The sequence below is a fragment of the Muscardinus avellanarius genome, assembly GCF_963383645.1.
Source record: "Muscardinus avellanarius genome assembly, chromosome: 10".
Lineage (NCBI taxonomy): Eukaryota > Metazoa > Chordata > Mammalia > Rodentia > Gliridae > Muscardinus > Muscardinus avellanarius.
In genome coordinates, this window is record NC_137796.1 from 11,555,798 (window position 1) to 11,582,017 (window position 26,220).

The 26,220-nt window shown below is 46.2% G+C and overlaps 1 protein-coding gene and 2 pseudogenes across 3 annotated transcripts; all 3 read right to left on the reverse strand.

Annotated features, from left to right (window-relative positions):
- Nucleotides 1-6,802: 6,802 nt before the first annotated feature.
- On the reverse strand, nucleotides 6,803-8,731 carry LOC308268323 (protein S100-Z-like; annotated as a pseudogene). The gene is made up of 4 exons: nucleotides 8,615-8,731; nucleotides 8,130-8,320; nucleotides 7,821-7,910; nucleotides 6,803-6,898 (listed from the first exon to the last, which is right to left on the reverse strand). The product of its transcript is annotated as a protein S100-Z-like (transcript).
- Nucleotides 8,732-10,715: 1,984 nt separating this feature from the next.
- LOC308268324 (transmembrane emp24 domain-containing protein 5-like) lies at nucleotides 10,716-11,655 on the reverse strand (annotated as a pseudogene). The gene is made up of 2 exons: nucleotides 11,052-11,655; nucleotides 10,716-10,934 (listed from the first exon to the last, which is right to left on the reverse strand). The product of its transcript is annotated as a transmembrane emp24 domain-containing protein 5-like (transcript).
- A 1,478-nt stretch (nucleotides 11,656-13,133) lies between these two features.
- TERF2IP (TERF2 interacting protein) lies at nucleotides 13,134-26,064 on the reverse strand (the record flags this gene model as incomplete). The annotated part of the gene is made up of 3 exons (XM_080702711.1): nucleotides 13,134-13,526; nucleotides 17,450-17,571; nucleotides 25,410-26,064. The coding sequence occupies 3 exons, from the start codon at nucleotides 26,062-26,064 to the stop codon at nucleotides 13,134-13,136; spliced, it is 1,170 nt and encodes a 389-aa protein (XP_080558837.1).
- Between the last annotated feature and the right edge of the window lie 156 nt (nucleotides 26,065-26,220).

Sequence of the window (26,220 nt, forward strand, 5' to 3'; positions counted from 1 at the left end):
AGGATTTACTCTTTTATGATGTTAGGGCTTGAACCCAGGATTATCCCACATCTGAGCTATACCCCCAGACCAATTTTATTTTTTATTTTGAAACCGGGTCTCACTGATTTGCTGAGAACCTCATTGAGTTGCTGAAGCTTTAACCCTTCAATCCTCCTGTGTCAGCCTCCCAAGTACTGGGATTAGAGGTGAACACCACCACACCCAGTTTGAAAGGAGGATTTTAAAAGTCGAGCTCCGAGCTCCGTAATAGCAGTTAAGCACCTGAACTGATTAAGGTGGGACCATATTATATTTAAGGGCCACTAATAAAGGCCTTGGGACCCTGAGTATAACCAAAGGCCTCCTCACTTTTTTCTTTTTTTTTTTTTTTATGGTACTGGGGATGGAACCCAGGGGCATTCTGCCTCTGAGCTACACCCCCAGCCCTATTTTTTATTCTTTATTTTGAAACTGGGTCTCACTGAGTTGCAGAGGGCCTCGCTAAGTAGCTGAGGCTGGCCGTGAACTCTGATCTTCCTGTCTCAGCCTCTGGAATGCTGGGATTAACGGGCGTGTGCCACTGCGCGTGGCACGTCTTCACTTTTTGACGTGTCATCTCACTAAATTGTGGAATTTGGCCTCCAACTTGCCATCCTCTGGCCTCAGCCTCCCCTGAGTGGCTGAGGTTCCAGGGCTACACCGGTCGCTGCGTGTCCTATGGGACTAGAGATTCACCATGGCTTCCAACAGTAAGTACCTTTGGTAGAGAACTTAGTGCGTTGTTTTGAGAAAAGACTATTTGATTTCTATAAACAGGAAAGTTTTAGAGAGTGGGGAGGGCGTTGTTGTTGTTTTTGGGTTTCTGTTTTTGTTTTTGTTTTTGCAGTACTGGGGATGGAACCCAGGGTCATTCTACTTCCGAGCTATACCCCCAGCCCTATTTTTTATTCTTTATTTTAAAATAGAGTCTCAAGAGTTGTAAAGGGCCTCACTAAGTAACTGAGGCTGTCCGCTAACTAAGATCCTCCAGTCTCAGCCTCCCAAGTGCTGGGATTACAAGAGTGCATCACCGTGCCCGGCTCCTTTGTTTTTATTTCTTTTCTTTTCTTTTCTTTCTTTCTTTCTTTTTTTTTTTTTTTTTTTGTGGTACTAAGGGTGCAACCCAGGGGCAGGGGCTTTCTACCTCCAGGTTATACTCCCAGACCTATTTTATATTTTATTTGGAAACAGGGTCTCAGTAAGCATGCGCCTCTGGCATGTCTTTTATACCTTTCTACCTTGGGACTCGAGGGGGAAGCTTTTTAGACCAAGGCCTAAAAACTTGGGACATTGGACCCCAAAATCATGCAGAAATAGATAATTACATTGCCCGGAATGGCCAGAGGCAGGAGGAAAACCCCTCTATTTTCAAGCTTTCTTCCCTCTCCACTCTTGTCCCTCCTTCTGTTCTTAAAAAAAAAAAAAAAAAAAAAATCAGCCTGGCGTGGTGGCACACGCTTGTAATCCCAGCATTTGGAAGGCTGAGACCGGAGGATCGCAGTTCGCGGACAGCCTCAGCTACTTAGTGAGGCCCTCTGCAACTCAGTGAGACCCTGTCTCAAAATAAAGAATAAAAGCCAGGCGTGGTGGCGCACGCTTGTAATCCCCGCGCTTGGGAGGCTGAGACAGGAGGATCGCGCAGGTTCGAAGTCAGCCTCAGCTACTTAGTGAAGCTTTCAAGCAACTTAGTGAGACCCTGTTTCCAAATAAAATATATATTTAAAAAAAAAAAAAGGTCTGGAAATATAGCCCGGAGGCAGAAAGCCTCTGGGTTCCACCCCAAATACCACCCAAAAAAATAAAGAATAAAAAAAAAATTGGGCAGGGGTTGTAGCTTGGAGGCCAAATGCCCCTGGGTTCCATCCTCAGACCCACACACACACACACACACACACAAAATCGCTTTTTCTGCCTTCCTTGAAACAGAATTTCCCAGGGAAAAGAGAATCCTCTCCCATCCCCATATCCGCTCCCAAACAACAGCAGCAGGCCTACAGCCGGCTCTGCCCGAGCGCTGCGGGCTCCCAGGCTCACTCCGTTTCGGGGTTTTTTTGTTTTTGTTTTTGTTTTGTTTTTCCGGGTCTGGGGATGGAACCCAGGGGCATTTGACCTCTGAGCTACACCCCCTGCCCTATTTTTCATTCTTGCCCTATTTTTCATTCTTTATTTTGAAACCGGGTCTCACTGAGTTGCGGAGGGCCTCGCTAAGTAGCTGAGGCTGTCCGCGAACCGCGATCCTCAGGTCTCAGCCCCCCGAATGCTGGGATGACAAGCGCGCGCCACCACGCCCGGCTCCCCAGCCCTATTTTTTATTCTTTATTTTGAAACAGGGTTTCCCTGAGATGCGAAGGGCCTAAGTGGCTGAGGCTGGCTTCGAACCTGTGCAATCCTCCTGTCTCCGCCTCCCGAATGCTGGGATTGCGGGATTACAAACGTGCGCCACCACGCGCGGCTTCCCTTTGGGGCTTCGTGCTAACTTTTCCACTCCATCATCTGCGCACTGCCCCGCCCTTCCCCAGGCACCCAGACCGGCCGCTTTCCTGCCCCCTGTGTTGCAGTAAGCTTTCTCCTTCAAGCTCCTTCCCTCTGCCCGGCTCAGCCGGCTCCCTGCGAGCCTGCCAGCAGGCGCTTCACTCCTGCTCCTGCTCCTGCCAACTGTGTGGCTCAGGGCATTTAGCATGAAAGGAGCTTGCTCTGGCGAGTCAGTTAGTGAAGAGTAAGTAGATGTGAAAGCCCAGGGCCTCAGCGATATAGGGAAACTCAGCAACCTAGTGAGACCCTACTTCAAGACAGAAAAAAACCCCGGGGTGGTGGCGCACGCTTGTAATCCCAGCATCTGGGCGGCTGATACAGGAGGATCCCAGTTCACGGCCAGCCTCAGCTACTTAGTGAGGCCCTTTGCAACTCAGTGGGACCTAGTTTCAAAATAGAGAATAAAAAGAAGGGCTGGGGGTGTGGCTCAAGGAAGAATGCCCCTGGGCTCCATCCCCAGTAACCGCAAAAAAATAAATAAATAAAAATAAAAGGTCTGGGGGTATAGCTTGGGGGTAGAATGACTCTGAGCTCAACCTTCAGTACCACAAAAAAAGAGAGACTATCTCTCATAGCTTTGTAATGTGTTTGTATTTTAAGCTAAGTATTATTTCAAAAGGGTCAAAGGGCCTCACTAAGTGTTAGCTGAGGCTGTCTGAGAACCGCGATCCTCCTGTCTCAGCCTCCCAAATGCTGGCATTACAAGCGTGCGCCATCATGCCCCGCTTCTAAGTATTCTTCAATACTGTTCTTTATGCTTATGCTTTTTCGCAGATTCCTCATCTGAAGAAGAAAAAGGAGGAGGAGGAAGAGAAGGAAGAGAAAAGGAAGAAGATAGTCATAACAATGGCGGAACAAAAAGGAAAAGAATAAAACAGCGACATAAATTTGCTAAGGAAGAATTGCAAGAATTGCATATGATAGTTAAACAGAAGCCTTACCCGGATTATACTATGAGAGAAGAACTGGCCACAAAATTCCACTGTGAAGTGCATGTGATAAAGGTAAGTTTGTGGCCTCATATGACTGTTTCCTAGGAGACTAAAGGACAGCCGCACGTGGTGGCGCACGCTTGTAATCCCAGCATTCGGGAGGCTGAGACTGGAGGATCTTGTTTTGGGGACAGCCTCGGCTACTTAGTGAGGCCCTCCGTAACTTAGTGAGACCCTGTTTCAAAAATAAATAATAAAGCAGAGCATGGTGGCGCACGCTTGTAATCCCAGCACTTCGGAGGCTGAGACAGGAGGATCGCACAGGTTGGAAGCCAGCCTCGGCTACTTAGTGAGGCTCTCAGCAACTTAGCGAGACCCTGTTTCCAAATAAAGTATAAAAATAGGTCTGGGAGTATAGCCTGGAGATAGAAAAGCCCCTGGGCTTCACCCTCAGTACCACAAAAAAATAAAAATAAAAATAAAATAAAGATAAAGAATAAAAAATAGGACTGGGGGTATGGCTCAGTGGCAGAATGCCCTGGGATCCATCCCCAGCACCACATTAAAAAAAAAAAAAAAAAAAAAAAAAAAAAGCCAGCCTCAGCAACTTAGAGAGGCTCTTGGCAACCTAGTGAGACCGTTTCCAAATAAATAAAATCGGAGCCGGGCATGGTGGTGCACGCTTATAATCCCAGCATTCGGGAGGCTGAGACCAGAGGATCGTGGTTCGTGGACAGCCTCAGCTACTTAGTGAGGCCCTCCGCAACTCAGTGAGACCCGGTTTCAAAATAAAGAATAAAAAATAGACACCAGGCATGGTGGCACATGCTTGTAATCCCCGCGCTTGGGAGGCAGAGACAGGAGGATCACACTGGTTCGAAGCCAGCTGCGCTGGCTTAAGAGACCCTGTTTCCAAATAAAAATATAAAAATAGGTCTGGGAGTGTAGCCTAGAGGTAGAAGGGCTTTCAGGAACCCCAGTACCACCAAAATAATAATAATAATAATAATACAAAAATAAGGGCAGGGAGTGTAGCTCAGAGGTCAAATGTCCCTGGGTTCCATCCACAGACCCGCAAAAAAAAAAAAAAAAAAATAGGGCAGGGGGTGTAGCTCGGAGGTCAAATGCCTCTGAGTTCCATCCCCAGACCCACAAAAAATAAAATAAAATAAATGGCTGGGGGTATAGTACAGAGGTAGAACATCCCTGGTTTCTTTTTTTTTTTTTTTTTTTTTTTTTTTTTTGCGGGTCTGGGGATGGAACCCAGGGGCATTCTACCTTTGAGCTACACCCTCTACCCTATTTTTGATTCTTTTTTTGAAACCGGGTCTCACTGACTTGCAGAGGGCCTAAGTAGCTGAGGCTGTCCTCGAACCGCGATCCTCCAGGTCTCAGCCTCCCGAATGCTGGGATTACAAGTGTGCGCCACCACGCCCGGCTAACATCCCTGTTTTCAATCTCCAGTATATGAGAGAGAGAGAGCAAAAGCTACTGCTATACTGCTCAGTTCTGCTCTCAAAGCTACAACTTCAAGCTCATTAAGTAATAATGCTCAAATCAAATATCATTTTTTAAGCCAACAGAACTTTTCAAACATACTAGTCTGTACAATTTTGTAATCCCGGTACTTGGGAGGCTGAAACAAAGATCACTAAGTTGCTGAGAGTTGCACTACATTGCTGAGGCTCATCTTTATTTATTTTTTTATTTTGTGGTACTGGGAATGGAACCCAGGGGCATTCTACCTCCAAGCTACACCCCCAGCCCTGTTTCTTTTTTCTTTTCTTTCTCTCTCTCTCTCTTTTTTTTTTTTTTTTTTTTTGTTTTTTTTTTTTTTGGTGGTACTGGGGTTCCTGGAAGCCCTTCTACCTCCGGGCTACACTCCCAGACCTATTTTATACTTTTTATTTGGAAACAGGGTCTCCTCCTGTCTCTGCCTCCCAAACAAGGGGATTACAAGCATGCGCCACCACTCAGGCCCCAGTCCTATTTTTTATTCTTTATTTTGAAACGTAGTCTCACTGAGTTGCAAAGGGCCTACTAAGTAGCTGAGGCTATGCAGGAAGGAGATCCTCCTGTCTCAGCCTCCCGAATGCTGGATGACAAGCGTGCGCCACCACAGCCGGCCCTGAGGCTCATCTTGAACCTGTGCTCCTCCTGTCTCAGCCTCCCAGGTACTGGGATTACAGGCGTGGGCCATGGTGCCCAGCTTGGTTATGTGTATTTTTCACGCACACTGCTCAGTGTGAGAAGGTAAGTGAAGAACTCTGCTAGAAGAGGCTTACATAGAAACTCCCTAACTTGAGGCAAGGCATTGACCAATATGATCACATAAGTAGATTTAATAAAACTATATTATCTTTTCCCTTTAGAACTGGTTCCAGAATTATAGAGCCAGGCTCTTACCTGAAGAAAAACACAGAATATCTGTCTGCTGGAAAAAACAGAATTGCCTAACACAAGCCCATCAACGTTTAAGCACCCTGGGCACCCAGGTTGTGGCTTCCAACAATGCCACTGAGCATGGGTTTTTTAATACCCAGAAAGTGCCAATAAAAACAGCTGGTTGGACAGCACTGGATCAACAAGGGACTACCAGTCAACAAATGGGCTCCAATGGGTACTCCGTTTGGAATGAAGGACTTCCCAGGCCACAGGCATGCTATGGATACCCCTCTGTAAAGGAACAACAAGTTCCCAATCAACAGATGTACTTCGGTTTCTATTCTGTTCAAAAACAAGGGCTTCACAGTCCAAACGTGTACGCCAGTCTGCCCCCTCTAGAAAAACAAGAGGTTCCTGGTCAAGAAGTGTGCTCCCCAGTGGCAGGCTCTGGAAAGCAAGCGGGCAGGGAATTGGAGTATCCAGACGACACAGGAAGTGGGCATTTTCCTGCCTATTATCTCTCCTATAGCTCAGCGGGATGCATTTTTCCTTCAACATCTGGGCAGCACTTTGACAGTGACAGGCCTAAGGCCAGAAAACCCCAGCACGGGAGTCCCTTCCTTGGGTACCAAGCAAGACAGCAGGAAGAACAGGAGGAAGACCATCGCCCAGCATCACAAGACCAACCGCAGAATCAGCAACATCCCTGGCAGCAGTCTTACAATGATGGAGAGCAGATAGTATTCTGCCAGCAGCTGACAATGGACCAGAGTCAAAGGGATCTGGGACAGCAGTTGCCGCTCTTTCAGCTCCAGAGTCGGTTTCCTGAAACTTCCAGAATGTCATGGTCCTCTCAGCTACAGCCAGAGCCTCTCCAAATGGCTGACGGCTCAGCATCACTGCCGCTGGGACAATATACACAGCAAGGGACTTTAGCACAACCCATGGCTCAGATTCAGCAGCTGTACGATGAAAATCCTGTAAGCATCCACTTCCCGGACCGGGGAACACAGCCCCAGGAAGCAGTGCTGTATAGGTCAGTCCAAAGTCGTCCACACCACAGCAGCTCAAGGTGAAGCCTCCTCCCCAAGCCTTCCCAGTAAACGAATAATAATGTCTTAGCCAGGTATGATGGTGCATGCCTGTACTCCTAGTACTTGGAAGGCTGAGATAGGATCTCAGGTTTGAGGCCAGTCCCAACAACATAGTGAGGCCATTTCAAAAAATAAATAAGCTATTAAAAAATACAGAGGTAGCCGGGTGTGGTGGTGCACACTTGTGATCCCAGTATTTGGGAGACTGAGACAGGAGGATTGTAGTTCAAGGACAGCCTCAACTACTTAGTGAGGCCCTCTGAAACTTAGTAAGACCCTGTTTCCAAATATCCACTTTTTGGTAGAAGTCTTATGGTTCCGGACCTGTAAAACTTCAAGAACAGGTTTAGCTTTGCAGCATCTTTAAGGACCTACCTGGAGGGAGGTGTTGGGTATAGGTGTCATATCTTGTTCTTATGGGTTTGAAGGGAGAAGTACAGCTGGGCATGGTGGTGCACACTTGTAACCCCAGCACTTGGTCAGCTAAGATAGGAGGATTGCAGGTTCCACAGCAGCTTCAGCAACTTATTGAGATTCTTATTAATACAATTAATATTTTATTTTGAAACAGTCTCATTAAGTTGCTGAGGTTGGTTTTGCGCCTTTGATGCTCCTGTCTCACTCTCCCAGGTACTGGGATTATAAGCATGTGTCACCGTGCCTGGCTGCACATAACCTCTTTAAGATAGATTTCCAGTAGGGCATATAAGAATTGGAATGTTTATGTTAAGTGCATGTAATTTAATAATACTAGCAATTATTTGTACGTATAGTGACATGACTGCATCTATAGGTCTGAAGGGTATAAAGCATTAAGTAAATTAACTCTAGAGATTTTTTGCCTTTAGTTTACTACTTTGTTTTCCTTCTTCAATCATTCTACAAAGTATTAATTACAAACAAGTACCAGTGCCGCCACCATGACCACAAATGCATTAAAATCCACGTTGTAGCCGGGCGTGGTGGCGCACGCTTGTCACCCCCGCGCTTGGGAGGCGAGACAGAGGATCGCGCAGGTTCAAAGCCTGCCTTAGCCACTTAGTGAGGCTCTCAGAAACTTAGTGAGACCCTGTTTCCAAATAAATATAAAATAGGTCTGGGAGATAGGCCGGAGGTAGAAAAGCCTCTGGGTTCCACCCCCAGTACCACACACACAAAAATCCACTTCGTTGTCCTTATTGGCATCCAGGTCTTGCTGACCTCATCAGCCAAGGATCCTTTGGGCACAAGAGGAGCTCCATAAGCTCTTGCGACAGAAACAGCGTCAGCTCCCCCTTTGCTCAGCTTGAATCTGTCCCATTCGTTGCAAGAGTACGCGTGGGAGATTCTGATCATGGTGTCCATGGCCGTCTCCAGCTGGTGGGCATGTCGGCAGCAGAAATGACCACTCCAGAAGCAGTTGAGCCGGGCCAGGGAGAAGACACTGGGGCACCCGTCCCACTGTCCAGTAGTCACTTTTTCTTTTTAGTCTCCCCTACACTTTTCACTCTCCAAACTTCAGATGAACTCTGTGATGTCCGAGTTGGAGTCTGGTTTATCTTCTCTTACCGCAGCGTCCAGCACAGAATCGGGTGTGCCAAGTACACAGAAATCCTTGCTGGTGGAGGATTAGACAGAACAGAGAAAAGGAGGGAGGTTTCAGTCTATGACCAACTGGCTGCATTGCTTTGGGGTCATGTCAGGCAGCGAAACGTAGCGGGGAACACATGGTGGAGTAAGCCATCCACTCAGGTCCTCCAGGTCCAACATGGGGTCCTCGACTCCCATGTTGAAAGGAATTTCGCACATGCCAGAGAGCAAGTACTAGAGACAAAGAGCCTTTTTGTTTGTTTGCTTGTTTTGTGTGTGTGTGTGTGTGTGTGTGTGTGTGTGTGTGTGTGTGACACTGGGGATTGAACCCAGAGGCATTCTGCCTCTGAGCTACACCTGCAGCCCAATTTTATTTTATTTTTTGTGGTACTGGGATGGAACCCAGGGGCATTCTACCTCTGAGCTACACCCACAGCCCTATTTTTTATTTTTATTTTTATTTTTTGGTGGTAATAGGGGTGGAACCCAGAGGCTTTCTACCTCCAGGCTATATTCCCAGACCCCTTTTTTAAAATATATTTTATTTGGAAACAGGGTCTCACTAAGTAGCTGAGGCTGGCTTCAAACCCATGCAATCCTCCTGTCTCAGCCTCTCAAGCGCGGGGATTACAAGCGTGCGCCACCACGCCCAGTTCTTTTTTTTTTATTATTATTCTTTATTTTGAAACAGGGTCTGAGTTGCAGAGGGTAGCTGAGTAGCTGAGGCTGTCTGCGAACCATGATCCTCCAATCTTAGCCTCCCAAATGCTGGGATTACAAGTGTGCGCCACCATGCTCAGCTCCAAACTTTATTTTGAGCAAGGTCAGGAAGGGTCGTTTTTATCCTGAGTTAGCTCCAGAGGTGGCAATCACTCTCTAGTGAGGCTGGAGGGTCAGGCCTCTTGGAATGAGTATGAAGTAACAATTTATTCTCTAGTGGGGCTGACCCCAGGCCAGCAGCGAGAGCTCAGAGCCTTCCCCACCAGACCACCTTAACTGTTAGCAAGGAGAGTGGGCACCTCAGGGCTCAGGGAGGCTCAGCCTCAAGGGAGGGGACCAGGAGAACCTTGGCTGGGAGGCCCACCGCAGGGGGCAGAGCAGTTGGATTACTTGGGAGAGAAAGTGATTTTTACAGAATGAAGAGCAAGAGTGGAGAGGAGGGAAAGCTTGAAAACAAAGCCGCCTGTCGTCTGGCCTCCTGTCATTTTTTTTCTCCTTTTATAACGATTTTTATTAAATATGCTCAGCTCAGTACCCATAGTGCACTGCTCATTTAAGGTGGCTGTTCACAAGGATAAGGCAACTTGGTCAACGCTGTGGATTACACCAGATAAAAGACCATTACACGCAGAATTATTTCTCTTAGAACTTCACATAAGAACTTTCCTGTAAGGAGGCGGACAATTATAGGTACTTGATTTGGGGCAATTTTGACAGAATGTATAAGGATAAATATACTTGACATAGAATTACACTTCAATTTGCAATTTATTTCAGTGCTGTTTTCAAATATTTACTTTCTATATGTTGACATTCGTGAAAGAAAATCCTTAATGCTCCAAGTGCGAGTCAGAATGAAGTACAGGACTTAGTATTTAATAGCAACCAAAGACAAAATCAGATGGTTTATCATTTAATATATAAAAAAAACTTTTAAGATTAATTGGTAACTGACATATTTACAAAGAAAGATAGATGTTGCATTTTGGCCGAGTGTTCATTTATTCACTGACTCGCAGTCTTTTTTTTTTTTTTTTTTTTTTTTTTGCAGGTCTGGGGGTGGAACCCAGGGGCTACACCCCCTGCCCTATTTTTTATTCTTTATTTTGAAACAGGGTCTCACTGAGTTGCAGAGGGCCTCACTAAGTAGCTGAGGCTATCCGTGAACCACAATCCTCCCATCTCAGCCTCCCGAGTGCTGGGATTACAAGCGTGCACCACTACGCCCGCTTGTAAAGTCTTTTTCAAACAGGAAAATGCCGTTATTAATATGGCTTCATTCAGTTAACCTATATTTTAGAAAATATTTCTGTTGCAGAGAAAGTGAAGACTTTCTCTTGACATTAAACTTATACTTGGTTTACGCTTAAAGATAATGCCTAAAAACATTTTGGAAAAGGTTATTAATAATAATTTATTGCATTCTGCCTCTCTTTTCAACGTTAAATAATCCAGTGGAGCTTTAAGTCTTACTTTTCCTTTTATCTTCAAATAGACTCTTCAGCATATAAACCTGAATGGCTGACACCACCACCATGACTGCTAAAGTAACGATGGACCAGAAATTGACTCTATCAAAGTTGCTTTCTTGTATGCTTCCATCCCGAGCCTCAAATGCGCTAAGCAGAATTTGTATGTGACCAGTTTTGCCTACTCTGGACTTGATGCTGTTAATGGATTCCAGGATGTCTTCCAGTTTCATCTCCAACACATTTGTTCCAGTAATATATTTCTTCCGATCCTCTCATTCCTGTGCCTGTTCTCCCATATTACCCAGGATTAACTCAAAGAAAATTACTTTCTCAGAACTGGTGCTGAATGTGTTGTCAAAGCAGAACGTGTAGTCACCGATTTCAGTCTCTACAGTGTGAACTCCATCTGATTTTCTTTGTTCAAACACTAAGGTTTTGCCTTCTGGAGAGGCTAGATGGAAATCAGTATCTAATCCAGCTCCATCTAAAACCTGGTACTGGATCTCCAGCGAGGCCTTCAGGGGCACGGGCTGGCAGAAACATTCCTGGTCTGCCTGAGAGTAAAGGTGAAGTCGCTGTCTAGGGAGGGCGCGAAGCCGACGCCCCCCGCAGCAGCCCCTGGGACAGAGCTGCCAGGAGGAGCACCGGGAAAGGCAGCCAGGTCCGGTCTCCCACCCCTTCCCCGGGCGATCTCGGGCTGATCGTGGCGTGGGAGGTGTGGGCTCCTGGCACCTGGGTTCCGCGTTTCCTCCCTGGCCTCCTGGTGGCTGGAAACCCAGTTGGCAGCAAGATCAGCTGCCGGAGGCGCTGAAGGCTCCCAGGAAGGGGAAGCTGTCCTCTGCCCGGCAGGGACTGAGGGCGGGGCCAGCCTTGGCCTCCCCGCTGCTCAGCCTCGATGCCCAGGCAGCCGGTTTCCAAGGCTTTCTCCATGCACCCCTGGGCGATTTGTCACGGGCTGCGGGACCACACTTCCTGAAAGCCCCCCCCCCCTCCTGTTTGGGAACTGAGGGGTTGGTAAATCAGGTACTGAGGGAGTGTGGAGGATCTGTACCCTCCACCTGGGATTACACGCATACGTCACCAAGCCAGGCTGAGCTGGCACATTTCTAATGGCCCACTAGCTCTTAAACAGAACTTTATTGATTCTAACTACCAATAGCCAAAAATATTCGCTCCTTTATGTTTTTATACATAAGAGAGAGACTGTGTGTGTGTGTTATTGGGAATTGAACCCCCAGGGACATTCTACCTCTGGATTACACCTCACCACTTTTTCACTTTTTTTATTTTTTGGTGGTACTGGGGGTGGAACCCAGAGGCTTTCTACCTCCTGGCTATACTCCCAGACCTATTTTATATTTTATTTGGAAACAGGGTCTAAGTTGCTGAGAGCCTAAGTAGCTGAGTCTGGCTTTGAACCTGTGTGATCTTCCTGTCTCCTTCTCCCAAGCGCAGGGATTACAAGCGTGCACCACTACGCCCGGCTTCACTTTTTATTTTGGGTCTCACCAAGTTGTTGAGGCTGGCTTCCAAACTGATCCTCCCATCTCAGCCTGCAAATACTGGGATGCAGGCATGCACCAACACACCTGGCCACCCAAAGGGTTTTGTATATAATTAAAGGCAAAACTTACTGATGAGATTCAAATATACCGTGACATTTATTTTCAGTAACACAAGAAATTGAAACCAATTCATAGTCTTGACACCACCTTTAGCATGAAACGACACTCAATAAATACAAAACCCCGCATGAGCACATCAAGGTAATTTTTGAGATACAGACTGAGCGGTAGGTGAAGAAACATACACTGCAGATTCGACTGAGAAAGGTGAACGGAACAGCCGGGAAGGGAGGCCCGGTATTCAGCTAGCAAAGCAAATACAGGATTCTCAAAGCAGTCTGCAAATCGGAGCTCAGTGTGGGGGGGACGGGGGTATGGGGAGCAAAATGGTTGGGGACAGTTCATGTTCTGGATCTTATAAATCCATTTTTCGCGATTCTTGATTTGGAATCCACCACAGTCTCAAGGAACTTCTGCCAAAGAAGGGTATTCACTTTACTGCCGGAAGAGATGCTCCTCCTCAGTTTCCTCCTTAGACCTTGTCACTGGGTTCCTGTCACCCGCGCAGCAGAGGCTCACTACTGTCCTCAGTAAGGAAACCTTCCCGGTTATGGTTTTTCTCTCATAAACACACTGATACTTGCCAGAGACAGCTCTGAATAGCTCCAATTTCTCTAACTTTTATCCTCCTTCGCAACTCTGCTTGGCTACAAAATCTGAGACTCACAGAAAGAGCAGCAGCGCTGGTCAGAAGATGAGGGTCAGTTTCAACGGGAGAACTTTCTAAAGCTCAGTGGTCATAACTTTGTTACAGCCTCTTTTCGTGTCTCGTTATCTTGCCAGTTACTTCTTGCGGAATTCGATCCTCCGAGCCACATTCTGAGCACCAAATTTTTTGACCAGTGCATCTCTGGTACCTTCATCTCCCTTTTGCAAATCTAAGTCGTCTTGTCGGGACCAAATGGGGTATCCATCAGCCCTCTGACCAGACTCTAAAAAGGAGGAAGTCGCCTCCAACTCGCCGCTGTTTTTTAGGAAGGCCTGTGTAACAGTCGATAGATCCAAGTTAAACTTCTCCATTAACTGCCGGATGATCTTGATGGCGGCTCCCACCTCGGGCGTGGAGACTTTTTCCTCTTCCGGCTCCTCCGGCTGTGTCTCGGAGTCCTCCTCTGGTGTGGAGGGATCATCATCGCACATCGTTATGTGGATTTCAAAGTCAGGGCTCTCGTCCACCTGTGCAGCATGGTGAGGAAGACCGGCCCGTTAGCACATCTCCAAGCCTCGCGGTCCCTGGTCTCTCCCAAGCGCCGCCCTTGTTCTCTGGATCGCACTCATACAGGACTCCCTGCACGTCCTCTAAAGTGCCATGTTGCTTCTCACATCTACTCAGGTTACATGTATGGGTGTGTGTGTTTATGAACGCGAGAGGCTGGGATGTGAATGTATGCATGTGCATGCATGTAAAACTGGCATTTCCACAGGTTAGAAGCTACACTTAGTGGGAAATATATATATATGTACACACAGTTATGTACCTGTGCTCCTGAGATCACTTGGTAAATGCCTGACCTCAGCACAGACTCTAACGCTCCAGATGGACAGGGCTGAAGGATGTGCTCATGATGGCAGCGCTGGAGTCCACCAATGACCGCAGGCAGTAAGCACACGACACTGCTCTACGACTGCTTCCCGGCTTCCAAGCTACGCTCGTGTAGGCACGCTACGAAGCATGCGATTTGAGAACGCCATGTTTGAGAGCTGTTGGGAGTGTTTGGCAGCTGATAGAAAATGAATAGTACTGGGGATGAAACCCAGAGGCTTTCTACCTCCAGGCTACACTCCCAGACTTATCTTATTTGGAAACAGGGTCTCACTAAGTTGCTGACAGCTTCACTAAGTAGGTGAGGTTGGCTTCCAACCTGTGTAATCCTCCTGTCTCAGCCTCCCAAGTACTGGGATTACAAGTGTGCGCCACCACGCCCAGCTCTTTACTTTTTCTTTCTTTTTTTTTTTTTTTTGGTGGTACTGGGGGTGGAACCCAGAGGCTTTCTACCTCCGGGCTATACCCCCAGACCTTTTTTTTTTTTTTTTTAAATTTGGAAACAGGGTCTCACTAAGTTGCTGAAAGCCTCACTAAGTAGCTGAGGCTGGCTTCAAACCTGTGCGATCCTCCTGTCTCAGCCACCCAAGCGCGGGGATTACAAGCATGGGCCACCATGCCTGGCTACTTTTCTTTTTTTTTTTTTTTTTTGCAGGTCTGGGGATGGAACCCAGGGGCTTTTGACCTCCAAGCTACACCCCAAGCCCTACTTTTTTTATTCTTTATTTTGAAACAGGGTATCACTAAGTTGGGGAGAGCCTCACTAAGTAGCTGAGGCTGTCTGCAAACTGTGATCCTCAGGTCTCAGCCTCCCGAATGCTGTGATTACAAGTGTGCGTGACCACACCCAGCTTTTTTTTTTTTTGTGGTACTGAGGGTAGAACCCAGGGGCTTTTTTTTTATACCTCCAGGCTACACTCCCAGACCTATTTTATACTTTATTTGGAAACAGGGTCTCACTAAGTTGCTGAGAGCCTCACTAAGTAGCTGAGGCTGGCTTCGAACCTGTGCGATCCTCCTGTTCAGCCTCCCAAGCACGGGGATTACAAGCATGGGCCACCATGACTGGCTTAATTTGGATATTTTTAAAATTACTCATCAGTCAGGCACACATTTGATAACCTAGTACTTGGGAGCTAAGACAGGAAGATTACAGGTTTGAAGCCAACCTCAGCAATTTTGCAAGACCCTGCTTCAAAATAAAAAATAGACCCAGATGTGGTGGTGCACGCTTGTAATCCCAGTGTTTGGGAGGCTGAGACAGGAGGATTGTGGTTTGCTGTCAGCCTCAGGTACTTAGTGAGGCCCTTTGCAACTTAGTGAGACACTGTTTCAAAATAAAGAATAAAAAATAGGGCTGGGGCTGTAGCTGGGAGGTACAATGCCCCTGGGTTCAATCCCCAGTACTGCAAAATAAATAAACAAACAAAGGGTTGCCAGGGCATGGTGGCACAGGCTTGTAATTCAGCATTCAGGAGGCTGAGACCGGAGGATCACGGGAGGATCGTGGTTCACGGACAGCCTTAGCTACTTAGCAAGGCCCTTTGCAAATCAGTGAGACCCTGTTTCAAAATTAAAAAGACTAAATAGAAAACAATAGGTGTAGCTTGGAGGTAGAATGACCCTGGGTTCTATCCCTAGTACGAAAAAAAAAAAAAAAAAAAAAGCTAAGGGTGTAGTTAGAGGTAGAATGCCCCTAGCGTCAATCCCTAGTACCAAAGAAAAAAAGTTACTCATTATTTTATGACCCCTGCCTCTCTCAAAGTTTGTTGTTATTGTTTTTTGGGTTTTTTTTTTTTTTTTTTTTTTTTTTTGCGGGACTGGGGATGGAACCCAAAGGCATTCTACTTCCGAGCTACACCCCCAGCCCTATTTTTTTATTCTTTATTTTGAAACAGGGTTTCACTGAGTTGCAGAGGGCTCACTAAGTAGCTGAGGCTGGCAGTGAACCACAATCCTCCTGTCTCAGCCTCTCAATGCTGGGATTACAAGCGTGCGCCACCACACCCAGCTAACAGTTTTATTATTAAGTATGGAATTCCAACAGAGTATTAGAAGCTAGACTGACTATGGAAGAGCTAAAAGAGCTAAAATATTCCTCCCAAACTCTAAAAGCACAAAAAGCTACATTTGCTTGATTAAAAAAAAAAAAAAAAAAAAAAAACTATATGCTGGGCATAACTGTATGGTAGTGCACGCCTGAATCCCAGGCACTTGGAGGTTAAGGCAGGAAGGTAGCAAGTTCAAGGCCTCAGAAATATAGCAAGAAGGGTCTGGAAAGTAAAGAAGGCGAGGAGGGCTGGGGATTGGCTCAGCGCTAGAGTGCTTGCCTGGCATGCAGGAGGCCGTGGGTTCAATCTCCACCCAGACTTGCATGCATACACATGAGCTGGAGCTCAGCGGTAGAAGGCCCTGAGCTCAATTCTCAGTACTGTTAAAATAAAAATAAATTACCATAATTATTTTTCAGAAAAGGGGTACTGGAGATTGAACCCAGAGGCATTCTATCTACAAGTTATATCCCCAGCCTGATTTTCTTTCTTATTTGTGTATGTGTGTGTGTGTGTGGGGGGGATACTAGGGATTGAGCCCAGGGGCATTCTACCTCTGAGCTACAAATCCAGCCCTAGTTTTTTATTCTTCATTTAGAAACAGGGTGTCACTGAGTTGCAGAGGGCCTTGCTGTGGCTGGCTTTGAACCTGCGATCCTCCTGTCTCCGCTTCCCAAGTACTTGGATTACAAGTGTGCGCCACAATGGCTGGCTTTACCATATAATTATTGTGTGTGTGTGGGTCTGGGGATGGAACCTAGGGGCATTTGACCTCTCAGCTACACACCCTGCCCTATTTTTTATTCTTTATTTTGAAACAGGGTCTGAGTTGCGGAGGACCTCACTAAGTAGCTGAGGCTGTCCGCGAACCGCGATCCTCCAGTCTCAGCCTCCTGAATGCTGGGATTACAAGCGTGCAGCCGGCAACTATAAATTTTTTTTAATTACATTTATGCTTCCGGGAAGCACTAAATGTTTTAAAAACTTATACTGAGACCAAACTGAAATGCTTTAAGCTGTTTAACTTCCTATTACACGTGATTTTTCTCCCTCTCTCCCTCAAGCTGTCCTACCCTGAACCAAAAGTGTTATAAGGCAGAACTTCAGGGCATCAGGCCTCCAGCCAGGTCGGTCCCAGCTCCCCTTTTATGTAGCTTTTATTTTTTTTTGCAGGTCTGAGGATGGAACCCAGGGGCATTTGACCTCCGAGCTACACCCCCTGCCCTATTTTGTATTCTTTATTTTGAAACCGGGTCTCACTGAGTTGCAGAGGGCCTCACTAAGCAGCTGAGGCTGTCCGCGAACCGCGCTCCTCCTGTCTCAGCCTCCCAAATGCTGGGATTACAAGTATGCGCCACCACGCCCGGCTCCCCTTTTCCTCTTCTATCTTGGACTTCTCTCTTACCTTCCCCAGCCCCAAGGGAGTGAAAAAGGTAGATGGGAAACCCTGTTTCAAAGGAGAATTATGATATGGGGAAAACCCACGAGGAATCTCCTTAACATACAACTTCCTCAAAATCCCGCGTGGCCTCCACAAGCATCTTTTTGACTGCTTCTTCCTTGTCCTTGATCTCCTGCTTCACAGGCTGGTCTTCAGGCAAGTCTGGAGTCCTCTTATTCTGTGGTTCTATGAAAGAGAAGAACAGCGCATATCCGCATTTGCCTCTTTACATAAACCAACAATACAGTGCATGCTGGGCAAGTTTAGGCCAGAAGTGAGCCCGTTCTTTTTTTATTATTATTATTATCTTCTATTAAAAGACATCTGTTTTGTTTGTCTGTTTGCTGCACTGGGGATGGAACCCAGAGGCATTCTACCTCTGAGCTACACCCCCAACACAATTTTTTATTCTTTATTTTGAAACGAGGTCTCATTGAGTTGCAAAGGGCCTCACTTAGTAGCTGAGGCTGGCCACAAACTGTGATCCTCCTGTTTCAAGCCTCCCAAATGCTGGGATTACAAGCATGCGCCATCATGCCCAGCTTAAGAGACATCTGGTTTTTATTCAAAGGGTTAAAAAAAAAAAAATAGCCATAAGACACACACGTCCCAGCGATTTCTACTCGTTTCCAAAAAGCTGCACTATACAAATGGTGATAATAGTCTGAGGCTCTAACATATAAAAATACTCTTCGAGCTTAATTCATTCTTTGCTTTGTATTTACATATGCAAATTAACAAAAATACATCATAAATTGGGTTCTCTAAAACCAGTCTGGGCATTTCCAGAAGGCCTGAGCCAAATCCACAGAAAATTTTGGAGACCTTTTTTGTTTTTTAACTGTACTGGGGATTGAATCCAGGAGCATTCTACTTCTAAGCTATACCCCCAGCCCTTATTTTATTCTTTATCTTGAAAAAGAGTCTCACTAAGTTGTGAAGGACCTCACCAAGTAACTGAGGCTGGCCTTGAACCTGTGATCCTCCTGTCTCAGTCACCCAGGTACTAGGATTACAAGTGTGCGCCACCACGCACGCCTGGCTTCGAACCTTTAGGATTTCATGTAAATCAATCACTGGATGCCTGAGACAGGCTTTGGGCAAGGCCAGCACCCCCAGGGACCACGACAGGACCAGATGGTACACCATAATCCACCATATACCGTCTGTAAAAAAGAAGGCCTCCTAAATTTAAACACCTCGTTTTCCCTTTACATTTTGTTCTAAGGATTTAACTCTCCTCCTATTCCATTTAACAAAATTTGTTGCCACGGGAGCCACAAAAGCAAGTTTGTAAAGGACTAACTACCTTTCATCCTGATTTTGGTGGTGATTATGCAAACCTACCTACACTAAAACCTATATAACTGGAAAAGAATTCCTCAAAAATTAAACATAAAACTGCCAGGTGTGAGCCAGGCGTGGTGGCGCACGCTTGTAATCCCCACGCTTGGGAGGCTGAGACAGGAGGATCGCACAGGTTCGAAGCCAGCCTCAGCTACTTAGTGAGGCTTTCAGCAGCTTAGTGAGACCCCGTTTCCAAATAAAAAATATATATATAAAATAGGTCTGGGAGTACAGCCCAGAAGTAGAAAGCCCCTGGGTTCCACCCTCAGTACCACAAAAAAAAAAAAAAAACCCTGCCAGGTGTGGTGGCACATGCCTGTAATTCCAGTACTTGAGAGGCTGAGACAGGAGGACCACAGGTTGAAAGCCAGTGTCAGCTACTTACCGAGAACCGCAGCAACTTAGTGAGACCCTATTTCAAAATAAAGAATAATGCCGGGCGTGGTGGTGCAGGCTTGTAATCCCAGCACTCGGGAGGCTGAGACCAGAGGATCGCAGTTCACGGACAGCCTCAGCTACTTAGTGAGGCCCTCTGCAACCCAGGGAGACCTGGTTTCAAAATAAAGAATAAAAAAAATAGGGGCAGGGGGTGTAGCTCAGAGGTCGAATGCCCTTGGGTTCCATCCCCAGACCCAAAGAAAAAAAAAAAAGAATAAAATAGGGCTGGGGGTGTAGCTCAGGGATAGACTGCCCCTAGGTCCAAACCCCAGTACCACCACCAAAAAAAAAAAAAGTAGGCCCTCAAACAGTTACCAGTATACTCATGTTCATAACAGCATTATTCACTCTAGACAAAAAATACTAGCCATCCAAATGTCCGCTGATTTATGGATAAGCAAACTGTGATATATACATACAATGGACTATTATTGAGCCTTAAAACAGAATGAAATTCTGACATGCTACACCATGAATGAACCTTGAAGATACTAAACTAAGTGACATAAATCAGATAGAAAAGGCCAAGTATGACAGATTCCATTGATGAGGTGAAATTCAGAGACAGGAAGTAGGATGGCAGTTGCCAGGGGCTGTGGAGAGGGAAGAATGGGGGTTAGTGTTTAGGAGGTGCAGAGGGTGAGTTTTAGAAAATGAAGACACCCTGGAGATGGATGGTCGTGATGGCTGCACCTGTGAACGTACTTAATGCTGCCAAACTGAACTTGGCTTCCACCTCTGAGCCACACCCACCCACCCTATTCATCTATTTGCAGTACTGGGAATTCAACCCAGCGGCAGGCATCCTACCTCCAAGCTACACCCCCGGCCCTATTTCCTATTCTTTTTTTTTTTTTTTTTTTGCGGTACTGGGGATGGAACCCAGGGGCATTCTACCTCTGAGCTACCACCCCAACCCTATTTTTTATTCTTTATTTTAAAACAGGGTCTCACTGAGTTGCAAAAGGCCTCACTAAGTAGTAGCTGAGGCTCTCCGTGAACCTCAATCCTCCTGTCTCAGCCTCCCAAGTACTGGGATTACGGGCACCACCACGGTTGGTTTACTAGAATAAATTTTTAGTGCATATAAATATATATATTTTTAATGCAGTACTGGGGATTGAACACAGGGGCATTCTACCTCCAAACTACACCCAAAGTCCTATTTTTTATTCTTTATTTTGAAACAGGGTCTCACTAAATTGCAGAGGGCCTCACTAAGTAGCTGAGGCCGGCTGTAAACCTGCCATCCTCCTGTCTCAGCCTCCCAAGTACTGGGATTACAAGCGTGTGCCACCACGCCCTGCTTAGTGAATATAATTTTACACTAAAAGAATTCAGCTTCACCGGGCATGGTGGTGCACGCTTGTAATCCCAGTACTTGGGAGGCTGAGACAGGAGGATCCAAGTGGGTTCCTGGCCAGCCTCAGCTACTTAGTAAGACCTTCCTCAACTTAGGGAGACTTTGTTTCAAAATAAAGAATAAAAAATAGGGCTGGGGGTGTAGCTCAGAGGTACAGTGTGCCTGGGTTCAATCCCTAGTACTGAAAAAAAATTTTCAACTTTACTAAATTAAAATTTAAATATAAAGCCGGGCATGGTGGCGCACGCTTGTAATCACCGCACTTGGGAGGCTAAGACAGGAGGATCGCATGGGTTCGAAGCCAGCCTCAGCTACTTAGTGAGGCTCTCAGCAACTTAGTGAGACCCTGTTTCCAAATAAAATATAAAAAAGGTCTGGGAGTATAGACCGGAGGTAGAAAGCCTCTGGGTTTCACCCCCAGTGCCACCAAAAATAATAATAATAATAATAAATAAATAAATAAATAAATATATTAGCCAAAAAAAAAAAGAAAGAAAAGAATTTGGTACTGGGGATTGAACCCAGAAAAGAATTTGGTACAGGGGCATTTTACCTCTGAACCAGACAAACCTCCAGAGCCTTATTTTATTTTTCATCTTGAAACAGGTTCTTGCTAAGTTCCTACAATGGTTTCGAACCTCTGCAATCTTCCTGTCTTAGCCTTTGAAGTACTGGGATCACAGGCATGGGCCACCACACCGACCTAAGAGGTGTTATCTTTTGACATAACATTATAAAGTAAAATAATACTTAAGTTGTACAGTTATGTTACATGGTAATAAATATAAAATGTAAAATAAAACAGAGAAAATGCCTGGCGTTTATCTCAAAATAATCCAAGAAGTTGAGATGAAGGCTACATTTGAAAAAACTGGACATAAACTATTCAGGTGGGGTTGGAGGATGGGTACATTCGGTATAGTTCACTATACTTTCTATTTTTATAAATGTTGAAAATCTTCTGCAATAAAAAGTGAACAGGGTTGGAAGTATAGCTCAGTGATAGATTTTTTCTTTCTTTCTTTCTTTTTTTTTTTTTTTTTTTGCGGATCTGGGGATGAAACCCAGGGGCATTTGACCTCCGAGCTACATCCCTGCCCTATTTTTTATTCTTTTTTTTTTTTTTTTTTTTTTGTGGTACTGGGTTTTCTGGAAACCCTTCTACCTCCCAAATGCTGGGATCATAAGCGTGCGCCACCGTGCCCGGCTTTCAGTGACAGATCTTAACATGCACAAGGCCCTGGGTTCGAAGCCTAGCACCATTAAAAAAAAAAAAAAAAAGTAAGCTGGGCGTGGTGGTGGTATAACTTCTGGAAACTTCTTGTTCCACTTTTGTTGCCTATTTTTCTAATACTTTTCCTTTTGTTTCCTGACTTTTGAGAGCCTTTTGGACATTAGGAACTTAAGTTAGAAACCTAAGTCTATTGTAATGGTTTGGAGGATTTTTTTTTTAGTTTGATTTCTGACTTTATGATGAAAAGTTCTTCATTTTAAAGTAATTCAAATTTAGCCGGGCGTGGGGGCGCACACTGTAATCCCAGCATTCGGAAGGCTGAGACAGGAGGGTTGCGGTTCGGGGACAGCCTCAGCTACTTAGGCCCTTCGCAACTCAGTGAGACCCGGTTTCAAAATATAGAATAAAAAATTGGGCAGGGGGTGTAGCTCGGAGGTCAAATGCCTCTGGGTTCCATCCCCAGATCCGCAAAAAAAAAAAAAAAAAAAAAAAAGTAATTCAAATGTATAAAATGTTTTATTGCCAGGCACAGTGGTACATGCCTGTAATCCCAGCAAACATGAGACCTGCCTGGGAAACTTAAGACTCTGTCTCAAAACTAAAAAAATTAAAATGGGCAGGATCATAGCTCAGTGATAGAGCATCCCGGAGTTCAATCCCCATTTACTTACACATAACACACACACGCACACACGTACACACGCACACACGTACACACACACACGTACACACACACACACACACACACACACACACACACACACACACACTTTCCTAGTCTTTGGTTTCTTGACTATCACTATGCTGATATTAAAAAGTATATTCATCCATATTTTCTTTCAGGCATTTTAGAATTTTGTTTTGTTTTCTGTGTTGGTGCTGGGGATTGAACTTAGGGCCTTGTGTGTGCTAGGCAAGTGCTTTAACACTGAACTATATCCCCTGCCCCATAATCATCAAAACATTATTTTGTGTGTGTATGTAGTACTGGGGGTGGAACCCAGGGGCTTTTCTACCTCTGGGCTATACTCCCAGACCTAGTTTATACTTTATTTGGAAACGGGGTCTCACTAAGTTGCTGAGAACCTCACTAAGTAGCTGAGGCTGACTTTGAACCTGTTGGACCCTCCTGTCTCAGCTCCCAAGTACTGGCATGTGTAATCCCAGATAGGGTTAACCCAGTTTAATTTTCTCCAAGTTTCAAATGGCTTGTCAATACTCCCAACATCCTAAGACATAACAGCAAGGCCCTAAATGATGACCTACCTCATCCCTACACACAGCCCTGACCTCATCTACTAAATCCCCTCTTACTTATTCCAGTCATACTGTCACTCTTTATGGGTTTTTTGTTTTGTTTTATTTTGTTTTGTTTGCGCGTCTGAGGATGGAACCCAGAGGCATTTAACCTCCAAGCTATACCCCCTGCCCATTTTTTTATCCTTTATTTTGAAACAGAGTCTCACTGAGTTGCGGAGGGCCTCACTAAGTAGCTGTGGTTGTCCGCGAACTGTGATCCTCTGGTCTCAGCCTCCCGAATGCTGGGATTACAAGCATGCGCCACCACGCCCGGCTACTCTTTATGGTATTAAGAACACACCAGACATCCTCCTAAGGCAGAGCCCTTCCCTTTGCTATTCCCATCGTCTAGCATCGTCTAGACCAGGCCCCAGATTCCTTCCTGTGTGGCACTCTAATTTCCTTTGGTCTGAGTTCAACCATCAGTTTATCAGTTATACCTTCTCTTAACATCCTATAGAAAAAGAATTCCTCCCCAACCCTAACCCTGCTTTATTTTTCCTCTATAGCACTTACCACTGCCCAGCTAGCATGTTAAGCTCCATGACCACAGGGACTTTTACTTACTGTTATATCCCAGCAGGACAACAGTGTCTGGAACTCAAGTATCTGTTGAATGAATGAATCTGAAATGTCACTTTTACCAAAAACAAAATTCCTACTAAGCATGCTGATCAGGGGGAAGAAAATGTACCTCTCCATACTTCAATGATTAAGTGGAACAGCCACATAAGCAAAGAAATGGGGGCTGGAGGTAAGTATGGCTCTTTAAACAGAAGGGTCTGTCACTGAAGCTGTCAATACCAGCAATGTCAAAAGAAAAACATCTTAATAGCTTTGTGCTGTGTCCTAACCATATCTGAATCCCAATGTGTGTGTGTGTGTGTGTGTGTGTGTGTGTGTGTGTGTGTGTGTTACTAGGGACTGAACCCAGAGGTATTCTACCTCCAAGTTATACCTCCAGCCCAATTTTATTCCTTATTTGAAACAGGGTCTTGCTAAGTTGCTGAGACTGGCTTTGTACCTGTGATTTTCCTGTGTCATCCTAAGTCCTGGGATTGCAAGTATGGGCCACCACGCCCCGCTGAATCTCAATTTTCAATTAAACTGCACTAGAAATTCACTTCACATAAATGAGAACAGGAGCAGCCCTTTCAACTGAGGCTCTTCTCAGGTCAAGAGAAGACCTTCTCTTGTGCATTAGACTGAACTAAAGCATGAAAATAAACTGTTCTGGCATGCCTTAAACATGGCTTATACTGAATCTACAGAACATAAGTGAATATATATATATATGCTTTTACTGGTGCAGTATAATCTCACTCTCATATATGGTGAAATCTTTGAAAACGAGTCTTCAAAGATACACAATAGCCAGGCATGGTGGCGCACATCTAAAATCTTGTCTCAGCCTTGTGAGACAAGAGGATGGCAGGTTCAAAGCCAGCCTCAACAAACTCGCAAGACTATTTCAAAATAAAAAATAAAAATGGCCAGACGTGGTGGTCCACGCTTGTAATCCCAGCCTTAGGGAGGCTGAGACAGGAGGATCTTGTAGGTTCAAAGCCAGCCTCATATACTCAGCGAGGCCTTTGCAACACAGTGAGACCCTGTTTCAAATTAAAGAATAAAAAATAGGACTAGGGGTGTAGTTCGGAGGTAGAATGCCCCTGGGTTCCATCCCCAATACCGCTATATATATATATATATATATATATATATATATACACACACACATACATACACACATACATACACACATATATACACATATATGTGAAATAATATAAATATAAAAATATATATGTAGGGCTAGTAAAAATATTAAAAATATTAAAAATCTATATAGGCTGGGGGTATAGCTCAGAGGGTAAAATGCCCCCGGGCTCACTCCTCAGCACCACAAAATATAAAATATAAAGATATACAAGAAACAAGTTTCTTAGTTGCCTCTGAGGAGGAAAACTGAGTACCTGGTACATTTTTCTATATACTATACCCTTGTTGTAAAACATAGAGCGTATCAATCATCTAGCTATTGGCTGAGGGCAGGGGCGCACGCCTTGCAATCTGAACTACCGGGGAGGCTGAGGCAAGAAGATCCATAGAGCCCAGGAGTTCAAGGCCAGGCTGGGCAGCAAAGCAAGACCTCCATCTCAAAAACAAAGACAAAACCTAGTTATTGGGATGATAGATTAAAACGAGGGAGAGAAGTAGAAAAGAAAACGGTGCAGTTTTACCCGATGTCAACGAAAGGGAGCAGGGCCGGGCGGTGCAATCAAAGATGCCCAAGAGGAGGGAACCGAGAGCAGAAGGCAGCCCACCCGCCACCGCAGGCCTCACCCCCGCCGTCTGCAGCCTCGGGGTGCTGCTCCGCCTTGCGCTTGAGATTCTGCGAGGAGGGGCTCACGGGGTCGTCCCCCAACAGGTACTTGTGCTCCTGGCCCCGCAGGTGCTTGAGGTAGCGGTCCTTCAGGGACTGCCACGAGTGCTGCGTGAGCGAGGTCTTCTCCATCGCCTTCCACAAAGCGTTGCCGGTGACCGAGCTGGCCGAGCGCGCGTTTTCCTTCACGTAGGTCAAGATGGCCACGTCGTCCGCATCGGTGAAGGCGATCCGCCCGGTGAGCGGCTGCGGCTCGGGCTCGGGCTCGGCTGCGGCGCCCTCGGGGGCCTGGTCGGCCGCCGCGCCCGTACCCAGCCGATAGGACTCCACGTCGAGCCTCTCGTTGCGCTCCACGGAGTCCAGGATGTACTGCGTGGAGATGAAGTCGCCCGAGGCTTCGGCCAGCGCCTCCCCGGGCTGGGCCAGCAGCACGGCGCCGGGCTCCTGCACCCGGCACACCGTGCCGCCTCCGTGCAGGATCAGCGTCGAGAGCCGGCGCTTGGCCGGGCTGGGCCGCACGTAGAACGACATGGAGCTGCCGTCCTCCCTCACGAACAGAGTGGAGGAGTGGGTGGGCCCGTTGGGGTCCTTGCCCAGATCCATCGCCTCCGCCATGTCTGACAGCCCGCACCAGCAAAGATGCCCGCAAACTGGAGCTGGGGACCCGAAGCGCAACGGAGGGAGGCGTGGCCGCCGCGCTGCGCCTGCGCAGCGGGGCGCGCCGGAAGCGCCCGCCCCTAACCCGGAAGGGGCGGGTCTTCGGGCCCTGAC